The sequence below is a fragment of the Mixophyes fleayi genome, chromosome 2 (assembly GCF_038048845.1).
Source record: "Mixophyes fleayi isolate aMixFle1 chromosome 2, aMixFle1.hap1, whole genome shotgun sequence".
NCBI classification, from domain to species: domain Eukaryota; kingdom Metazoa; phylum Chordata; class Amphibia; order Anura; family Limnodynastidae; genus Mixophyes; species Mixophyes fleayi.
In genome coordinates, this window is record NC_134403.1 from 153462465 (window position 1) to 153485240 (window position 22776).

The 22776-nt window shown below is 37.8% G+C and overlaps 2 protein-coding genes across 2 annotated transcripts in view; one reads left to right on the top strand and one right to left on the bottom strand.

Annotated features, from left to right (window-relative positions):
• Positions 1-22776, top strand: part of LOC142141621 (uncharacterized) — a 939875-nt gene that overhangs the window by 422658 nt on the left and 494441 nt on the right. The window lies entirely within an intron of this gene.
• Positions 1-22776, bottom strand: part of CYBB (cytochrome b-245 beta chain) — a 73902-nt gene that overhangs the window by 7674 nt on the left and 43452 nt on the right. The window contains exons 5-11 of the mRNA XM_075200274.1: positions 21348-21432; positions 16882-17027; positions 12794-12984; positions 8159-8285; positions 6346-6438; positions 2059-2312; positions 489-651 (exon numbers count right to left, since the gene is read on the bottom strand). Coding sequence (XP_075056375.1) covers positions 489-651; positions 2059-2312; positions 6346-6438; positions 8159-8285; positions 12794-12984; positions 16882-17027; positions 21348-21432 — 1059 coding nt within the window. The remainder of the gene's footprint in view (positions 1-488; positions 652-2058; positions 2313-6345; positions 6439-8158; positions 8286-12793; positions 12985-16881; positions 17028-21347; positions 21433-22776) is intronic.

A 22776-nucleotide genomic window follows, 5' to 3' on the forward strand; every position in this document is an offset into this window, starting at 1 on the left:
TTTGATTTTAAAAGTCAAGCAATCGGTAATCAGCGCAGCCTTCTCATATGTCCAATAATTAGCATGACTGAAAGGGGTGTGGTTGTCTTGGGCACTAGTACCATGAAGGATCATCAAGTTTGGGCCTCCTGACAATATAAGGAATGTGTTGTGGCCATTCAAAAATGGTGACCTGGATCTATGGTTGGAGGGGTCACTTGCAACCTTTATCTAGATTTCAAGTTCCAGATCTGCATATATCTGCAGAGAGTTGTGTGCTATATGTGCAGTTGTAGAGGGTACTGTTGTTGTTGAGGGGTGTATAGCCTAAAACACCCATACATCTAACTTGCCATGTGCCAAATTGCAACACACTTGTAAAGTTTGCGCACACCTAACATAAGGAAAATGAATACATTTAAAAGAACTAAAGAGAGGAAATAAATACACTGTTTAGTATAAAACAGAGTATATGTAATAAAAGTTAGCTCTTATTTCATTGTACATACCTTCTTTAGCCTCAGGGTCGACGCATTATTACAGTACTTATACCAGACAGATTTCAGGACAGAAGCGAATGGGGTGACTCCAATGCCAGCTCCAACAAGCATAGCTACTTCATAACTGAACACATCCTCACTCGCTGTTCCAAATGGACCATCGACTGAAATCCTTGTGTAAATAGACAACAATATAACTGCTGCATTTTCTCATTCACCATTATAACTTTTTTGGGGGTATTCAATTGTTAGCGTTAACGAAAAAAAATGAGCGCTCAAAAAATATTACCGTTTATACGGTAATATTGCGCGCGAAAAGCGTTAATACGGTAGTTTACTCGCGGAAATTTCAGCTCGCCGCTCAGGGAGCGGCAAGCTGAAATTCCGCGAGTAATTAACGTATTAACGCTAAGATTTTTTGAGCGCTCGTTTTTTTTTACAAATAGAGAAATCATTAAAATGGAACTGCTATAAACCAAAAAGATATTAGGTAATGCTCTGACTAAATGCAGATGGCTCCTTAGTTACCCCAAACAGTTTAGCTTATATTGAGTAATGTTAAAGGCATAATCAATCACAATTACCATGCAACATGCAGTTAAATACAGATGCAAATACAAAATACAAGAACGAATTAAAATACAAACATCCCTTGTCTTCCCCTTTACAAAATCAAATGGGGATCCATGTTCCTGCTGCTGACCGAGTGCAAGTATCAATTAAGTAATGTGAATACACTGCAGTGACTTCATAGAATATAGCAGCCACACTAATGATTTATATATCAGTGTAAGGGATTAAGATGCAATCAGCCAACCAGAAATGGCTGCTGATCGTCCTCATCATCAGCGTGTACTTTGCACCAGTAGTTGAGCACCCGCTATAGATGCGCCTTCTAACCCACTTGTGTCTGTGTCTAGGTCAGACTCAGACTCAGCTGCATTTGCGAATGAATCTGCATACGGATGGAAGTCTTTTTTGTGTGCATGGACAGTACAGAAATGCGTATTTTTACGCAAAACAAAGGCACATACATCCAACTCTACACAAAACCTTAATTTAATAAAAACTAAAACTGCAGTATTTAATATATGTTAGAAAATGTGCATCACATATAAATCAAGTTACATTTAGCCTGGGGCTGTAAATATCCTCAAATAAAAGCTACATAACATAGTTGATAATATTAAAATATGAAGGAAAAAGTGCTATTTGTTAAGCACTTATGTTATCCATATATATCCCCCTAGATAAGTTGCACTATCACATTTTAGTAGAATTACCCCACCAATCTTGTTTCTGCCCTGTGAAGGCAGATATTTTGTAGGTTGAGCCATTTATTCTGGAGGATATAGCCTATCAATTTACTAGGGAACATTGATAGCTCTGAGGCACTGAGATGTTAAGCGCTACATAATTTGCTGGTGTTATACAAATAAATGTTACGATGTTGATGATAGGTTAAAAAATTAATTATTTTGCCATATAGTCATTGATGTCATTTGATCTTCCGGCATATTTACTGTCCCAACCATCTAAACAGAATTTAAAGAAATTGATCTATTTCTACAGTAATTACTTTGGTAGTTTCCATGCATCCTGGAATTCTGTCTTGTCACATCCACAAGCTTTGAACAAACCCTCTGTCCAGTCTCCAACTATTCGAATGTGAATGCTGAAAAAATCCTCCTCTGGGGCAGAAGTCAAGGTGAATGGATGCCACTCGAAACTGGATACTGCAGGACACTGGACAGAGATATACTGCCCAACTTCCATTTTAAAACCCTTCATCTTCATTTGCAGCTCTATGGTTTTGAAAGGATGTGTAACAACCTAATGATACAGAGAGTCAACATGGTCAGTAAGGTCCTTTCTGGATTCCAAAGAGAGGTTATCTCTGTGCATAGGGGCTCTGCACAGTGTAGCTTCCATCATCCGGGTTATATTACAGAGATACCCTGGGTAATGGAGTGGGGCAGATATTGCAAAAGGACCACTGATATGTTACATATTGACATGTATGTCATAGAAGGTACAGACCTAGGGCCTGATTCATTAAGGATCTTAACTTACAGCGCTGGGGTCATGAGTACAATTCCCGACCATGGCCTTATTTGTGTGGAGTTTGTATGTTCTCCCCGTGTTTGCATGGGTTTCCTCCGGGTGCTCCGGTTTCCTCCCACACTCCAAAAATATACTAGTATGTAACACCCCCCTAGTGGTGTTTTAGTTAAACCTTTACCTCAGTGAATAGAGGAGGGGTCACCTAGAGGGTAAGATAGAAGTTTCTGAAAAGTTACATAAACTGGTTACCATGGAGATAACCCAGCCCAGCCTGGAGACTAAGTGAGAGGAAGGAGGGGCTGTCATTAAGGGGGGATAGGAACTGAGAAGGGAGAGACAAGAGGAGAGTTGTAGCTGGGGACCTGGGGTGGAAGCTCCCAGGCTCCCCCAGCATTGCCTGGAAGTCTGAGCATGGTGACTGAGCCAGGGCAAGGGATGTGTGCACTGGATGAGGGGGAGAACTCCATGTCACTATAGAGAACCCAAGAGAGAGGGGGACACTTTGCATGGAAGAGGCCCTGGAGTGAGGGCTGCTACAAGAGGCCTGGTAGCTGTAGTGTCAGATCCTGAGGCTGAGAGTACACAGAGTGACGTGTCAGAGCACAGGAGACATCATCTCTGCAGAGGAGGGGTGAGCTGCAGTTGAGAGGTACACAGAGTGTGTCAGAGCTGCATGGAGGAGAGGCTGCCTGCCTATTAGCATCCATGCATGTGCCCCTGCAGAAAGGGTATCTGCAGTGAGTATGGAGTGTAAGAGAGACCAATGATTTATGTTACATAACATCTGGATAACATTAAGAACTGTGCTGGAGAGAGTAAGGAGCTGTACATATATTTCTTTATTGCTGCAACCATTATGATTATCGTGCTGGAGGAAGAGTGTAAATAAAGAGTTGAGTTTGTTATAGAGATGGTCTGGCGCCCAAATTATTGTGACTTCTATTACACTGCACCAAAGTGACATTACCTGTGTCCCACTAACTACAAAGAAACACCTGCATGTGCAGGGACCCCCTGATCATTTACACCCATGCCCATCAGCTAGCCAGGGCTTGAGAAGGAGATGCACTGTGTACCCTTTGCACCCCACACTACACACAGTGACAGGGGGTTACAAGTAGGTTATTTGGCTGCTATAAAAAACAAAAATTTACCCTAGTCTCTCTCTCTGTCTATCTGTGTGTGTATATTAGGGAATTTAGACTGTAAGCTCCAATGGGGCAGGGACTGATGTGAATAAGTTCTCTGTACAGCGCTGCGGAATCAGTGACGCTATATAAATAAATGGTGATGATGATGACGATGAAGTCTCCTGGACAAAACCATGTTACAATGCAAGGGGTTCAAATTAGTATTCTGTTTTGCACATAAGTTAAATACTGACTGTTTTTTTTATGTAGCACACAAATACTTGATAGCTTATTTGTACACTGAAATTTAAAGTTGATATTTGTGTGCTACATGAAAAAACAGTCAGTATTTAACTTATGTGCAAAACAGAAAACTTATTTGCACCCCTTGCATTGTAACATGGTTTTGTCCAGGAGACTTAAATAAGAAGTTACTTAAGTTAAGATCCTTAATGAATCAGGCCCCTAATGTCATATATTTTTTTGCTGCCTCCAAAAAACACAACCCTACAGGCTTAGGCAGTTGTCTCCATTTGACTCCTCATTCATGACACAACAACACTTATCTATCAGACTGAGGAGTCATGTTATGAATTTTTAGCAAGGTGATGTGAAACAGACATTATAAGTTTATTATCTCCTACAACAGATGAGGCTGGGCTGTGACACCAACAGGAAGAGGTACGCCGCCGCCTAGCCATACTCCTACCTGAGGCAGGAACTGAAACTGGCCCCTTCTCATCCCTTTTACAACTAGCAATTTGTATATGATTGTGCATACTTTAAGAGACAACTATTGTCATTTTAAGCATTATTAGCTCTACCATATATCAATAGTTTACATTTTTGCAGTGAGAAAATTGGGAAAATCCTTCCATGTTTCTGATTCTCACCAAAGCTTGCTGCCTCAGGTTACCGAATAATAGGCCCCACCTTGCCAACTGGTAAATAAACACTTTGCTACGTCACTTATAGTAACACCAATGTCCTGCACTAGATACTGACACATAGGAGATGTACTCTAATTTATTCAAAACTTAAAAAGTTAAATAATTCCCCAACAAAATAAATCCAAAATATGAGTACCTAAAGGCAATAATACAATTCACCAAATATATAGGAGATACTAGATAATTAATTAAAAACTGAAAAAGGTAATTCTATGTTAGCTTAATTTTGGTAAAATGGATGGATTGCTGATCTTTGATATTATGCAATAGTACAAATATGCAGCCCAAATTATCTTTTACATCCCACAGCTTCTTTTGCATAACTGAAACCAGTTTTATGGGGAAGTGCATGGATTTGCAGCTGAGATAATAGTGTCCGCAAGGTCCAGAACTGCAAAGTTTTGCACCTTCCAATGAGAAGAGTTGGGGGGATCGGCAACATTCATTGTAGAGGACGGATTAGGTGCATGAGCTTTTTCACATACATGCAAAAAGAAGACTTTGTTTAATGGTTTTATGGGACAAGACTATGTAAATGAGATTGCTCTGCAGAAGGACGCACAACCTTTATCTTCCAGACTGTCGATACCAAAATGTCAACAGTCAGAATGTCGACAGATAGAGTATGTCTACGTGGTTAAAATGGTGACATTGTGACTGTTGACAGACAGTAAAGTCGGCAGTCACAATGTTGACATTGACACAGAAAAGCCACCACCAGCCGGCAGACCCGCCAGCAATACATCCACCAGACCCGTCGCCGATAGCCAATACGTTTTTCCGGCACCAATAATGTCGACAAAACTTAGACCGTCCTAAAAATGCCGATACGTCTAAGGCCGACAAGAAGAAAATAGAGACTCACCGTATAACTGACATACAACATTCCCCACACACTAAAATTGCAGTCAGATGTAAATTGCAACTTTCTAAAATGTCTCCAGCGCGAATGACGTCAGTTACAATGGGCAGAGTGAGATTGCTGGTTTTAAAGGGACAATGGACGTACCGCAGCCTGGATTACATTATACAGGCGGCGGGTACGCCCATTGCCACTTTCAAACCGGTAATCTCACTCTGGCCATTGGAACGGACGTAATTCGCACTGGAGACATTTTAGAAAGTCGCAATTTACATCTGACGGTAATTAAGCTTGTGCGAAATGTTGTATGTCAGTTATATGGTAAGTCTCTATTTCCTCCTTGTTGGCCTTAGACTAATCGGAATTTTTAGGTTGGTCTAAGTTTTGTTGGCATTATTGGAGCTGAAATAATGACTACCACTGAGATCAAGTTTATTTTTTTTTACTTTTTTTGTTACTCTCCTACTTTTATTTGATTATTGTTTGAATCTTGGTGCATCCAACAAAGTTAATGCTCTCATAAAGTTACTAAAATATATAATTGATAATACAATATATTTGCATGATGTTTTATTATTTGAAATAAAACATATTGCAAAACTGACAAAGAAAGAATACTGAAGATACTACAGTACTGCAATAAAATGACATCAGAGGTCTTGAGGACAGGTCCTCTTTAAGGAGATCACGCATTCTCATATTGCATGGTAGCACAGTGGTTAGCATTGCTGCCTCCCAGCAATGCTAACAGTGCTGCGAAAATTGGTAGCTTTACATAAATAAAAATAATAAAACAATAATAATAGCTTAACAACACTAAGAAGCAGACATGTATAGTATATCCAAAAGAACATAACTACCTTTGTGATGACAACTTTTTGCTGCGATTTCCAAAACCGGATAAGCCTTTCAATGACATATAGGACCATAGGTGCTATCACCCACATCCATGTCTATTTGAAAAACAAGAAAAACATTCTGCCATGTTAATTTAAATCATAACATTAAAAATGCCAAATGGTTATAATGAAGGGCCTAAAGTCTTATTATATCATTGTACTTCAATCAACAATCCCATGAAAAAACAGGTGTTTTTAAGAAAAATTTTGGTGTTTACAATTTTCCCTCGTGTTTCTACTACAGGCTGATATTAACGACTTATGTTTCTTGACTACCATGATAACTACAGTCACATGGCACATGATGTAGTGAGCAGAGAGGCTTATATAACAGAGGGATGGAATTAGACCGAGGTGATATAAACGCTGCAGAGGCAGGCAGATGAAAAAGTTCAGGCATAGCAGGAGTTAACTTATATGGGTGGTAGTGAAAAACTGAGTCATCCAATCAGGAAGGACAGAAGGGGAGGGCTTAGCCTTTCAGAGAGGCTTATAACATATAGGAAGAGGTTTCTACTTCCTCATACCGTCTGGAGAGTTTCCCCACCCACCCATTCCCTATTATTAGTATAGGAGTGAGTAATTGTTGGTTGTCATCTAAGTGTTTCATACTTATAATTTGCAAGGGGCGGTAAGCAGCCCAATCAGCGGCCAATTTGGTTACATTTAAGGCGTAGTAGGCACTCTCCCCTTAAAGGGATTGGGCAATTAGTCAGAATAGCCCTTTGGGGTTAGGGCGCTCCGCTTAGGCGGGCGGGCCTCAGCTAATGTGCCAAATGGGGGAGTTTGGCATTTTACGCCTAATCGGGTCCAAATTAGTTTGGACGGAATTTACAACTTGAAGGTGTGGACTGGAGGCTGATTGGTCTGCTTAGATTGGCCACCAATTTTTCCCAGCAGATTCGCCTTTAATAAATTCCTGACCTTTCAAATTCCAATTCAAGTCTCTGTGTCGTTATTTTAGTTCGTTAAGTTAACTCTGGTAAAGGTTAAATATGGTAAAGGTATGAGGTCCACCGTAAGCGGTTTATGGACTCCCCTCTGAGTTCTGTCTGCAATGTCACATCCTCATTCTCCCCCTTGCCATCACGTGAAATGCTGAGAGCTGAGAGCCTGTGTCTGTGTGGCAGACTGACTATGTCTATGTCTGACAGCCACATTTGTTTGCTCTCTATAGATATTTTGAAAAGAAGATAATAATGATATGTAGAGAAACAGCTAGGAAACATGTTATTTAAGGGACAAATATGTGGGATTGCAGCTTTAACTTATGTAATAAGGATATAAATCTTGTTATTTTATGTAATTATAATACATGTCAATACTGAAAAGATTCTTTATAAATCCACCACCACCATACAGCTAAATATGTATGTATAGACTAAATCATATAATGGCTGCATTGTTAAAAGTAATTTTTGATATTATCAGTAATTTATATCATTTTCATAAATGACAATTGTTTTGCGGCTAATATTTCTCTCTATCTGCTTTTATAAAAGTATAGAAAATCACAAGATTTAAAATATAATAACATTTATATGTACAAAGGTGTCTAATAGACCTGCACCCTTAAGAACATCTCTCAAATAAAACTAGTCAGTCCCTGCACTGTTAGAGGAAGGTTCTAAAAATGATATTTTGTTTGCAGCTCAGAGGACAGTAGGTGGAGGATGTGTTGGATAGTGTGGAGTTATATAGGTGCTGTTCTATAAAATGTACAGGATAGACTATCTATATAACTATCTAGATTTATAACAAGAAAAATACTTACCGCTGGGAAATTTCCTGCAAATTGTGGAATTGGGCATGGTGCAGGACCCCATTGAGTAATATTATGTATACATTTTTCTGGTCTATGTTCTTTTCGACTATCAGCTGTCTGTCCTCGTACAATGCGCCTAAAAAAATACAAGGATGGTTTTACATACAGGTACATAAATAAAACTGGACAAAAATGATGTAGGCAACAGCCTGCTCAAACACCAAAATAACAATCAAAATATGCTTGATTAACCAACACTAGTCTTAAACAAATAAAATAAATGTATATCCTTGTGGTCTCACCACCAATCACAAATATATAAACATGTGCAAGTGTTATACGAAAAGTGTACAAACTTTATTTAAATTAAAATGTTCAAATCCACATCCAAAACACAAAAATGAACTAAGAAACCCATTTGTGTAAAATATAAGCAACCCTGAGCATTAAAATTATCTATATCTATCTATCTACCTATCTATTTATATATATATATATATATATATATATATATATATATATATAGATAGATAGATAGATAGATATAGATGCATATATATATATATATATATATATATATATATATATATATATACATGCTGTAATAGTCATTTGTTGCAAAGTAAATAAAGTAGTGTGTATTAGTAGTAACACCACCCACTATATGAGTAGCAACTAATTCAATACATTGATCATAACTGAAAAGCTGATCGCTCGAGAATTCCATTCAAATAATTAATTTAATAGAGATTGATCCTGTGAATCCAATGAAACACAAAGGAGACTAGTGAGCATTAGAGATGAGCGGGCTCGGATATCTGAAATCCGAGCCCACCCGAACGTTGCCGATCCGAGCCGGATCCGAGACAGATTGCAAAATTGAAACCGAGGCTCTGAGTCATAATCCCGCTGTCGGATCTCGCGATACTCGTATTCTATAAATTCCCCGCTAGCCGCCGCCATCTTCACTCGGGCATTGATCAGGGTAGAGGGAGGATGTGTTAGGTGGTCCTCTGTCCTGCTATGTCTCGTGCTGTGCTGTGCTGTTCAGTTCTGTGCTGTGCTGTGTTCTGCTCAGTCCAGTGGTGCTGTGTCCTGTGCTTTGTCCTTCTGAGTTCAGTGGTGCTGCTGGGTCCTGTGCCGTGTCCTGTTCAGTCCAGTGGTGCTGTGTCCTGTGCTCTGTCCTTCTAAGGACATTGTTATTTCCCCATTATTCCCAAGTTATAAAAAATTTAAAAAAAAGTTATAAAAAAAAAATAATAAAAATAATTATAAAAAAAAAGAAATTAAACAAAAATATCCAAAAACAATCCTGCAGTATAAGTCCATTGGTACTGCAATATTACAAAGTTCACTGATTCAGCAGTATAAGTCCATTGGTACTGCTATATTACAAAGTTCACTGATTCAGCAGTATAAGTCCACTGGTACTGCTTTATTACAAAGTTCACTGATTCAGCAGTATAAGTCCATTGGTACTGCTATATTACAAAGTTCACTGATTCAGCAGTATAATTCCAGTGGTACTGCTATATTACAAAGTTTTCCTAAAAGACCCGCTGGCGGGGATGCTGATAACATCTGGTCCGGACTGAAGGACCTGCCAACCATTGCAGACATGTCTACTGTTGCTGCATTGGATGCTGTCACAATAGAAAAAATGGTGGAGGATTATTTTGCTGACACCATCTAAATAGACATGTCAGACGGTCCATATTGTTACTGGCAGGAAAAAAAGGCAGTTTGGAAGCCCCTGTACAAACTGGCTCTATTTTACCTGAGTTGTCCCCCCTCCAGTGTGTACTCGGAAAGAGTTTTTAGTGCAGCGGGGAACCTGGTCAGTGAGCGGCGAAGGAGGTTGCTTCCTCAGAACGTTGAAAAAATGATGTTCATAAAAATGAATTATCAATTCCTCAATCAAGTACAGCACTGCCCTCCAGATAGTACAGAGGGACCTGTGGTTGTGGAGCCCAGCGGGGATGAATTGATAATGTGTGAGGAGGAGGAAGTACACACTGTAGGGGGAGAGGAATCAGAGGTTGAGGATGAGGACGACATCTTGCCTCAGTAGAGCCTGTTTAGTTTGTACAGGGAGAGATGAATAGCTTTTTTGTTGTGGGGGCCCAAACAAACCAATCATTTCAGCCACAGTTGTTTGGTAGACCCTGTCGCTGAAATGATTGGTTTGTTAAAGTGTGCATGTCCTATTTCAACAACATAAGGGTGGGCGGGAGGGCCCAAGGACAATTCCATCTTGCAACTCTTTTTTTGCCATTATGTGACCATTCAACAGTCGTTTGCCATGAGCACAAAGTAAAACAAAATTAAAACAAATTCAACAAATTAAACCAAATGTAAAATGCCCTGTCATAATCAAAAACAAGAGGTATTGATGTGCTAGAACTACTGTAGTGTTTATAAGTTATAATCACTACACTTGAAAGCTTGAGCCTTTAAATGAAAAAGTCACTCTTCATTGCACGAATATTTGCAACAGGGACAGTTTTTTTGTTAACAAAGTCAACAAATAACACTTCGACCCTGTCTGTCTTTCACATACTTGATGGGATCTCAATGATGAATGCTCTGTACCATGGTCATCTAAAACAAGAGGTATTGACGTGTTATAACTACTGTAGTTTTTATAAATTATAAACACTACACTTGAAAGTTGGAGGAGGTATTGTGGCCCCGGTACCAAATTGGGTACCGGGGCCACTTCACTATGCAGTCCAGATAGAGGCGTATCAGATATTAAACAACGTTGACTGTTGCTGCCAAATCATAAATTAATGAAAATGACCTGTCATCGTCAAAAACAAGAGGTATTGACACGCTCAAACTACACCCTGTATATGCTGCAGAGGATGTAGGAGCAGGCAGCTGTGCAGTGGAATTCAGACCATTTGAAGGCAGAGGTATTGTGGCCCCGATACCAAATTGTGTACCGGGACCACTGCACTATGCAGTCCAGAAAGCTACCTCGGTGAAACGTTTTGGACTAAAAACAATATTGTGAGGTGTGAGGTGTTCAGAATAGACTGGGAATTAGTGGAAATGATTGTTATTGAATGTTATTGAGGTTAATAATAGCGTAGGAGTGAAAATAAACCAAAAAACTTGATTTTAACACTTTATGTTTTCTTCAAAATAAATCCGAATCCAAAACCTTAAATCCGAACCAAAACCTTTCGTCGGGTGTTTTGCGAAACAAATCCGAACCCAAAACCTCAAGCAAATCCGAATCCAAAACACAAAACACGAGACACCAAAAGTGGCCGGTGCACATCCCTAGTGAGCATATCATAGAGGCGGCAGCTTGCGCAATGTAAAAGGGATTCCAGATTTTTCACAAGTTTACGAATAAAAAATAATGTGATGGTAATGTGCGCATAACCATAGCTTAGAGGTTACTACAGAACATCACGGCTAAGTGAATCGGCCCCTAAGTGTTAATTATATAATTTCAATAACCAGAACAACTAACTGTAATGGCACAGTTCAAGCAGACAGCACTTTAAATATGGCACTGTACACTATTTAACTGATTAAGAGAAAATTCATACTAAATAAATTACTGGTACATTCTTGTGTTTACTGCTCCCTGACTAACTAAATAATAAGCTCTCCTGTATACTAAAATAGACTACAGCAGCCACCATTTTGTTTCTACTAATACTCGTATAGTTTGGCCACAAACATGTAAATACACGTGTATATTCAGAAAGTTCAGAATAAAAACAAATAAGTACTGCTTTTCGATAATAATGTCATACACATAGCCAAGGTCAACCAGAATTTTCTTCTGCAGGAAAGATGAGAAGCACTGTTAGTTTAATGAGGAGGGGGACACTGAGGAAAGACATGATTGATTTTTATTTTAGTATTACTTAGACTGATTCAAATTACAGAAAACCCTAAATCCTAAGCATGATGGAATATAGGTCCCATACACACATCACAGATATGACAGATGAGGATTTATATAGTTCTAAAGGATCAATAATTATCTATTTTATTTTCATTAGTAATAATTCATCTGATATTTTATATATAAATGTAGGATTATCGATTCCAAAATACCCCATGGTTTTAAAAAATAACATTATTGGCTCAAATATAGGTCTAAACCGGTTTCTGAAAGAGTTGCTCATTTTTAGAATCACATATCTGTAGCACATTTGGCAATAGATGTATAATGATTACAAAACTCTAAGCTTCCATTTTTAACATTTCTCATTTTTAATTCACTATTTAAATTAACCGCTTCATGTGTATTTCTTGGTAAAACGGGTATTCATTTTACTATAGGGATTCCCTTATTGTTAGAGATTTTATGGCTCATTCACTATAATGCTGTTTGTAATTTTATTATATGCTCTTTAATGATTTGTGTATCATGTGTGTTCAACCACTCCCATTCTGGTTATTTATCTTAAAGTTGTTCACTTGTTAGATGCCTTAATAAAGGTTCCAGTGGGAACTGAAATGTTGTTATATGATGTTATAATAAATCAGTTTTATATTCCGTAAGCGCCATCCCTCATTTTTTTCTTCTTCTTCATATGTCTATATATATATATATATGTACAGGACTACACACAGCAGTAGGGATGACGAAATACTGTACACTTTAATACATACCCTGCTCCATGGATGACAAGGCCAATGAAGAAGACGATAAAAAGATGATGTATGTACCAAAACACTTCAAAGTATGATCTGCGAATGATTTTTGTAGATGAAGTGATTATTAGGATTAGTGCCAGTGTAATCACTACGCCAGTGAGTCCAGCAAGAAAAGTGAATGCCACATTTATTCCTCCTATTGGATTCTGTTGGAAAGTAACATCAAACAAAGGACAGTGTATAAAATCACATAAAGAACATTCTCTAAACAAATGAGACTACGTAAGCTACATAACTAGATTATGTTCTTTGCTTATTGTGTGTTGTTTTCAAAATATTCACTGATTATCATCAAATTACAAACAGCGAATCTCAGCCGTGAACCTCAGACAGCGAAATTGTCCAAAGTTTGATTTTATAAAATGGTATATAAATAATTATTATGTAAAATAATTAAAAATATTAGTTAAATAGTGTTTAAAAGCAATTGCAAAACAAATTTTAATGCAAGCGGTGAACCTCAAACACAAACACAGAACACAAGTTGTATGTTTTGTAACACAAATCCAAATCAGGGTCTATGATGATTGCACTACAGGCATGTGCATGGGCATTGAACCAATGAAATTCGATCTAATTTGGAACTGGTTTGAAATTTTCGAACATCTCTAGTCATGATAAATAGCATCTGTTTAAACATTTAGGGCTAGATTTACTAAGCTGCGGGTTTGAAAAAGTGGGGATGTTGCCTATAGCAACCAATCAGATTCTACCTTTCATTTATTTAGTACCTTCTACAAAATGACAGCTAGAATCTGATTGGTTGCTATAGGCAACATCCCCACTTTTTCAAACCCGCAGCTTAGTAAATCTAGCCCTTACTCTGTTTTCTGTTTAAACATTTACTCTTTGTCCTTAACTTGGCAACAAGTTGCCAAGTTAAGGACAAACCCTTCATTTTCCAAGCTTATTAACCCACCAATGCCAGCATGCTGCGTTTTTCATGGGGTAGGATTGGGCTCTATTACTAGCCACCATGTTTTTCGGTGCCTAGAAATGCTGGCGACATGCTCCCAATTATAGCCACACATGCAGAGGTTGCTAAATACGTCCAAGAAACGTCATTACCAATTTCCAGCTGTATGATTAATGTTACATGAACTTTTTGTTAACATGTTTTGTATGGGAAAATAAGGGCCAAAAGTATGTATTTTATTTTTTAATATGAAAATCTTGGATGGCAGTAAATTAGAATTACTAAATCTAATTTGAAGACATCTTAAGATGCTTTTTAGTATCATATTTAGTATCATGTTTGCAATTGTCTTAAATTTATTAGTGAAATCCACAAACATATAAAGCAATAATCATTCACTTTGTTTTTGTAGAATGCCAAAAGTTCCTATTTTCGTTATGATGAAAATCAGGATACATGTGTGACAACCTTTTGCTCATTACATTTTTACTTTTTGAATGCAGGATGAAAGTGATATAAAGCTCTTCAGGTTGGGTACGAATTTCTGACGTTAGAAATAGCTGCGGAAATATGACTGATACAAAAACCCCGACATGCAAAATCCCGTCATGTAAATTTCACTTACATGGATAAAATACAGACATTGTGATTGCGACAATGAAAATGCAGATAGTCACAATGCCGGCATTAAAACGGCAATGCTATACAGCCACTGGACCCACCGGCAGTAAACACTGATAACTATAAATATATTTATTTTTTATTTTTTTTCAAAAGTGTGCCCCTTCCCCTCCTTCATATTAACACTAGTGCTGCCAGTCAGCCGGGGCTGGTGGCACTATAGCAAGGGAACCCGCAACAGGATGTCCCTCTGCCATGATGCCAACCAGCCTCAGGTTGGTCAGCGGTTACATGACGGGATTTTGCCTGTCGGGATTTTCGTGTCTGTCATATTTCCGTCTGTATTTCTACCGTTGGTAATATGACTACCACCAATCTCTTCCCGCTATCTATGACAATCTAGGCGGATCAAGGAAACCAGAAAACATGGAAGCATTAGACATGCAAGTATGCAGAGATTACTACTGTGTAATGCAAAGCTGCAATATTTTTTCAAGCTGTTTTACCAAAGGAATTAATTCAAATTTTTAATTTCTAAAAAAGTATAAACGCATTATAAAGACATTTTTCTTGGTCATAATGCCAACAAATTTATATTTCAGCATGTTTGGCACAAATCTTTTTTTAAGTGTATTGTTACTTATTAGAGGTTTGTAAAAATAGATGATATTCCATTATTTTAAAAAGCATAAAACATTGCCTTCATTCGTTATATAGATACCTATTTATAAATATACATTTATAAAAGTAACTTTTTGTCCTGACAAAGGTCACATTGACGCTCAAAAGTTAATTAAATTATTGAGTTCAAATAGGCTTGTCTTTACATTAAAATAAAAATGTTTGCAGAATACTCTAAGCTCTGGATTATATCTGAAATCCAGTGATTTCATTCAGCCAGTACCTGTGTATACACATTAAGGGGCTCATATACAGTTGAATGTATGCAGATATTTTTTGCGTAAGACACGTATTTCCGTAGTGCACAAAAAGGGTCTGATTCATTAAGGAACATAAATGCTGATACGTGCCGTAGTTTGCGCAAAAAATCTATTCGACAAGTGTATACAGCAACATTCAAGCCGTGTCCGAATCAAGCCTTGGGGATATACAAGGCACGTGTCTTTCTGTTGTATCACTTGCACCAGCTACAGGTCGGGTGTAAGTGTCGATTACTAGTGATGACGGTTGTGCATGTATGCTAGAATATGTGTTTGTAATCAGGAACAACAGTAAAAATGATTTTTACGCACAGTAGACATTGATAACATCATGATAAATGTATTGGAGTGAGAAAAACAAAATGGAAAAAAACTTTTTATTTTACAATTTTTTCTTTTTTTTCTTTAACGACTATGGGCCTGATTCATTAAGGAAAGTTAAGCAAAAAAGTTAAGCAAGTTTTCTTACTCAAGTTTTCTGGACAAAGCCATGTTGCAATTCAAGGAGTGAAAATTAGTTTATTATTTTGCACATAAGTTAGATACTTTCTGTTTTTTTATGTAGCACACAAATACTTGATAGCTTATTTGTACACTGAAATTTAAAGTTGATCTAGGACATGTCCTACCCCATATGTAAATCTCCCATCACAGTCTACACTTACCTCCCTCTCCAATACAACATGGTTTTCCTTACTTATTAACTTTTGCTTCACTTCAATTAATGAATCAAACCCTATATTATCAACAGGTGACAATCAGTGAATACTTTTATCTTTTTTTCTGTGCGTTCTTTTGGGAATTTTTATTCCACACATGTATTGGACATATCCTGCAGAGTATTGTCTGTTAGAGCAGAGCTTTCCTAGGCCTGTATTCAACAAGAGACATATCTTCAGGTATGCTGCTAGTTGAGCGCAGACGTGCGTATGCTTGATTTATGTGGCTTGCATACCTTAATGAATTAGGCCTAAATTGTGTATACATACATATGTGTAGCACTTTGTGTATCATTATCTTGCATCCCCTTACACCTGAAGAGGCAGAACTGGGGCAGACATGGTGGGGTAAGCATAAGTGGAGTACAATAAGGGCGTGTTCAGAAAACTATAATTAGACATGTATGCATCCCCAGTTATGCCTTTTCAGATGGGAATCTCATGCGCGTACTGGAGGGCTGGTACCAACATACACAATAATAAAAATGACTAACAACTTTTTTTAGGCATATAAACAATTGTACGTCTTTTGTAAACCAGGCCCAAATACTTCTGTTTTTCAACTGGATGCATCTTAAAAAACATCTGACTCAACATCCCAACGGAAGTTTGCATTTTTTATTACTTACATCTTTTGCTGTGTTTGTTTACGCAGCAAATGCGTCCAACTCTAAATAAGCCCTTAAATGTGCAGAAAGTACTCTTTAGGTCTATGCTATTTCTCATGTTTAGTAGCTTCATTATTGTCCTGCTGATGTTGCTGGGAGCTAAACATAAACATAAATTCAAGAAATTCAACAATTACATCTTTTAAAAGGCCTAGTAAAGGAGAAATGTGATACTTACTGGTACTTTTGATCGAACAAAGTTGAGATATGTTTGATTTTCTCCGTCCCCAAGGTCAGAGAGAATACCTTTAATTGTACCATTCTCCTCCACTCGTGCATCCACCAGTCTTTCCACGTTAAACAAATGTGCCACAGTGTGAATAGCTGATGCAATTTATAAGTGAAAAAAAAGAGTTAGGAAACAAAACAAAAAAACAAACTTAAGCAGTTATGCTAAATAAGAACCATTTGAATGAGAGATCATATATATTTATAGATAGAGATATAGATGTAGATATAGATATAGATATAGATATAGATATAGATATAGATACACAAGTCTATCTGTACCCCTGTAGTTGCGTTGCTAGTTAATGCGGGATGATTGTCTGAGGGGTATATTTACTAAACTGTGGGTTTGAAAAACTGGAGATGTTGCCTATAGCAACCAATCAGATTCTTGTTATCATTTATTTAGTACATTCTACAAAGTGACAATTAAAATCTGATTGGTTGCTATAAGCAATATCTCCACTTTTTCGAAACCGCATTTTTGTAAATATACCCCTAAGACTTTCCGCCTTTCATCTCATTTGCTTCCTATGTAATGTGCTTTGTGGTCTATGTCTAATGTAACTGTGATACATTGCAGATTTAGTTTGTTTATATTATGTTCTGTGCAATTTGATTTTGATGGCGGCAGGTCATCTTTAAGTCACTAGTGGACCCCACCTCTGTTTGGTGCACCAGGGAAGCTATGGAAGCGGCAATGTCAGGACCACGCTGTTAACAGTTAACCTGCGTGGTCCCGACATTGCCGATTTAAATTATAATTCATTCAGGGAAGAGGTCCTGTCAGTGTTCTGCTGTCATCGGATATCTGGACAGTCGCTGTTCAGGTAAGTCTGTGTATATTTCTGTCGTTTTCTACTCAAATCGGTTTTCTTCTGTAGATCTCGTCTGCGTCAGATTTCTCAGCATTGGCGAACCGTACCCAACCCAGTTCGACAACTCAAGAAATGCATAGATTTTCTCATTTACATTATTGGTATATTTGCATTTGCAGAAGTTGGAGATAACAGTTCGACTAAGTCAATGATTGGTTTAGAACTTCAGCTGGGTTAGCATTTAATACATGGGTTTGGGTTGTGAAAACTATAATAGATGTAGGGTAGGGACTAAGGCTAATGTTTGGGATATGTGTCAGCTAGTGCTAGGGTTACAGTTCTCAATAAGTATTAGGATTAGACCAGCAATATTACGTAAATGTTAATGTTAGCATTCTTTGTGTCATTTTTTTTCTTTCATCATGTAATGAATGTATGTTCTTGCTTGAATAATTATGTGGTGTAATGATCTGTGTGAATAGAAGCCTAGACATTTTATTTCTTCTGATCTGAACTGGAATGATTTACTCCTACAATGCTCAGGGCTGTATCTTAAAGTTCCCTCGTTAGTTTCTCTGCAAAGCTCAGTGTTTCTTGTTATTCAGTATTCTATTCAATTCTTTTTTTCCGCCCGTCATCACCAGGTCCTGTTAGGGATGAACCTGCTATGGGTAAGTAGATCAATGGCAGATGTAACGAGTAGCCCCTTGTCTTCCTAGCACTGAGAAAATGTTACTTTTACAGCTTTCTCTACTAAAAGTATTATAGGAACCTGGACAAATACCAATGCAAAAATGCTCTAAAGGGGCACATGATTTGCTTTACCAATAAAAGAGACAAGCCATGTCCCAGAAAGAGCTCTGCAATACAGTTTTACAATAATGAATACTCTGCTTACAGGTCCCTTAAAGCAGTGCTACTGCTATGTTGTCTACTAAGTGTATTGACATACATTGGTAGGAACAACAACATACAATTCTGCAGATCATGAAATATAAAGCAATTATATGTTACTGATATCTATTTCTGAGCACTAGGTACAGGTGAAAGTATTTTAAAATAAATTAAATGTCTTTGTATACAGGGGAAATTCAACAACTCTTTCTTAAAAGAGGAAAATGTGCTTGAGTAATATGCATTGCTACATATCTGTCCTTCCTGGTTTCTACATGCTATACTGTAAGATATAAAGTCAGAAATGCACATTATATCAACTTATTAATCTGAAATTAAGCAGTAACAGATGCAATTAATTTTGAGAGCACACTTTTGTCACATAGAGCCTGATTTTTAGAGCCCACAAAGTGTGTGTGGTTAGATTTGTGTTGCAGAAATTCAGAGTCAAATAAGGTTAAATTAAATAAGAACCCCCCATCATCAGCCCTAACAAAAACGCTTGTTGCAGCTCATGTCATGTTATCTGCGTACAGCTTGAAGTCCATTGCATTGACAGGAGTAAGGGACATCACAGCCAGACTGAACTCATGCTCTCTATTCTAGTAGTTAGAACAGGGTGTGTGCAGGGTATTCAGCCCATGATTGGACTATCCAGGGCACCTGTCCAATAAAGTGCCACACTTTACACACTTATGGTGTTTGAAATCTAAACTACTTGTCCAATTGCAATGACAGGATTCTCCATCTAAGCTACGCGAACTGGAAATTAGTGTTTAAAATATAATTTGCCAGAAAATATAATGCAGATTATTACAGAAGCCCTCCAGGGTGATGTCCTCTTGACCTTTTAATTCTTTCCAAATTGCTCATTTCCCACGTGTCAGAGTGGCTGATCTAGCAGCACACTGTAGGTAATAGGTTCTCGGGGACCACACAGAGGGCCTTTAGAGTCAGAGGCAATGTACACTGAAATCATAAGTGTAAATTACATCCCATAATTTACACAGTATTCCAAGTGCACACATCTTTAGATCCTTAGTGTTCTGAGCAAATTGTACAAACACACCTGTCTATCTGCCTTATATTTACTAAACTGCAGGTTTGAAAAAGTAGAGATGCTGCCTATAGCAACCAATCAGATTCTAGTTATCATTTATTTAGTACACTCTACAAAATGACAGGTAGAATCTGATTGGTTGCTATAGGCAACATCTCCACTTTTTCAAACCCGCAGTTTAGTAAATATACCCTAAAGTGTTTATTTTGTTCAAGGCTGCCGAGAGTAATCTGCTTTCATTTCTTGGGCTCTCCCCTGTATGCATGTACTGCCGTGGGTGGTGTGGCCATGTGGATCCAGACCGATGCCAAGGGATAATCGTGTAGACTAGTGACTTGCACTGGCTTTTAATGTGGCTCAGCTGTGGGTCATGGATGTGGCCAGAGCTTTATCCGCCCCACCATAGTCTTCCACCACCAGATCCCCAAGGAAAGCCTGGGTACATTGTGCCCACCCAACCCCAATGTCGGTGTCCCTGATTATGTTTAATGCTTACCCTGTAGATTTACGTGTATGTTCTATCCAAGTCTAAAAGCAGTACTGCATTTATATGTCTGTTATTTTCAGAAAAGCTTATTACATGCCAACATGATGTGCATGGTTAATTCTCTTAAACTGTGTAAACCATGCAGTTTAATGTTACAAGTTATTTCAACAAGATGGACAGCACAGATAATTAATTATATTAACTTCTTCCTTAGACAATACATGGTGTTGAAATAATTTAGGATGTTATATTTCATTAATTCCCAAAATATAAAGCAAAAAGAAGAGCAAATTTGCTTCTTGGCAAAACCATGATGCACTGCATGGAACACAAATTTAAAATATACAGACAGGTTTAGAGTTGAGTCATGTTCTAGCTCAACTCTAAATTGCAATGCAAAAATAAAGCTGTTCAGTATTTATGTGCTTGTGTGTATTTGTGCACTACGTGCAAAAGCAACCAGAGTTTTCCCTGTATGCAAAATAAATAAATGCATTTGCACCCCATGCATTGCAATATGGCTTGCCCGGAGCAAATTTGCTCCTGTTTTTGCTCCTAATTCTAAGGCCCACTATATGCAAATTTAGTTAGGGACACTTAGCACACCTATCTGGAGTAAATTACCATACTCACCACTGAATATACATAATGGGATTCATTAAAGAGGGCTCCATCAAAATGAATAAATCTGTTCATGATCATAATGGATAATGTTAATTCATGTATACTTACTTACAGTATGTATAACGCTTTTATTGAGGGGTGTGCAGACACTGTACATTGGTTCAGCTCACTGATCACATCCTGTATGGTCCCCCATTCTCATGCAGCTCTCCTGCTTCTCTGCTATGCTGTAATGTGCTTTATTTGTTAACACTTTGTATTGCTAGATTTCACTATAATGTGCTCAAATATTGCACATTATAGTGCAAGGGAGCTGGAGAGCTGATAGGCAGGGAGCAGGCAGCTGCATGGTGTACTGTATCTGACATACTAATATACACTATGTGGTGAGGATAAGCATGAGAGGTGGAGATTTACTCATTTGATTTGGAATCTTTAAACTGGCTACAACATGGTTTGTTAACATTACAATGTTTACATCTTATTCAATTCTCATGACACTGTGCCATTAAAAAGGTTTGCTGTCCACCAACCTGTGTGTAAAGCAATCATCCATGCCACCATTTTGTGAAAAGTGATGTTTCTATCCAGCTGTCTTCTAATACTTCTCCCACAGCACTGAGGAAACGATTTTAGAAAAATAAAGTGAAGTTTCCACTGAGTCAAACAGATCACAAGTGTTGCTTGTACTGATAAAATTATTCTTTTTGAAATAAATCTCATATAAAAGCTTGCTGTATTAGAAATATCAAAGTGGAATAATGCATTCTAAACTAAGTTATTCATTTATATTTGTAATTCAGATTTAACTGTCTGTAATTACTCACCAAATCAGCTTTGTTTACCGGACATTATTAAATTTAATATGTGTAACTACTGAAAGCACCTAAATATTTGGAACAGAACATAAAGTAAACTGTTTACAGTTCCCTTTTACTGCATCTGGTTGCATAACACAATTTTGTTGTTTTCTGATTTGATATGTTGGGTTTGATTAATGTACATTTCAAAAATATAGCAATGCAAAGGAGCTGTCAAACATTAACTAAGAAATAAGTAAAGAAGTAACTAAGTTGGGGTAGCCACAATAAAAAGGTGGTTTGTTAAATAGTTTTGTGAAAACGTTTCCGTGTTTTTATTATCAGGCTTGACCAAACATCCTCCATTACTTATGTCATGTCCACACTTTACCACAAAGCCCCTTTCATGTGAAATCTTGAATCTCTATATATTGAGTTTTAGGTGTCCTTCAATTTCTCATTAACAGTGATTCTGATCTAGCAGCACCAAACTTTTCCCTTCTGCTTACATTGCTGCCTGTGAGCAATCATATATTTACAGGGGCGCACGCAGGGGGGGTTTCTGGGTCTCCAGAAACATAGCGGCACTGTACTATATAGCAGCCGCGGCGCTGTCAAAGAAGCGTCCACGGCAGACGCTTCTTTGACAGCGACGCGGCTGCTGGATAGTACAGTGCTGCCGAAACAGAGCTGCTGCGCATGGGTGGTGGGTGGGTGGGTGAAACACCCCCTTAAAAATCCTGCGTGCGCCCCTGATTTAGGAGTGCTTTATTGTGGCTCCTGATTAGGAGACTCAGGCACATGTCCATGACATTAATTGGAATTTAAATACAGTAATGTTTTCTGATTGAACTAAAATCTAGCCATTTAATCTTAGACAGGCAGAAAAGGCAACACTTTATATGTTAGAATCTATGTATGTGTTCACATGGATCAACTGGAGCTGAATCTGGACTATGATATTCAATATTTGATTGACATATAGGTACTGGGATTTCTAAACACAGCACTTGCAACAGTATTTTATTGTGACCTCATATGGGATATTCATTGTATTGTTTTTTTTGATGAGCTTGATTGATTTTCCTTTTAAGAATTGTACGGTTTAATTAATTTCTTGATAATTTTTGACTAGAGCCAGCACTAGGTGTTGTGTTTTTCT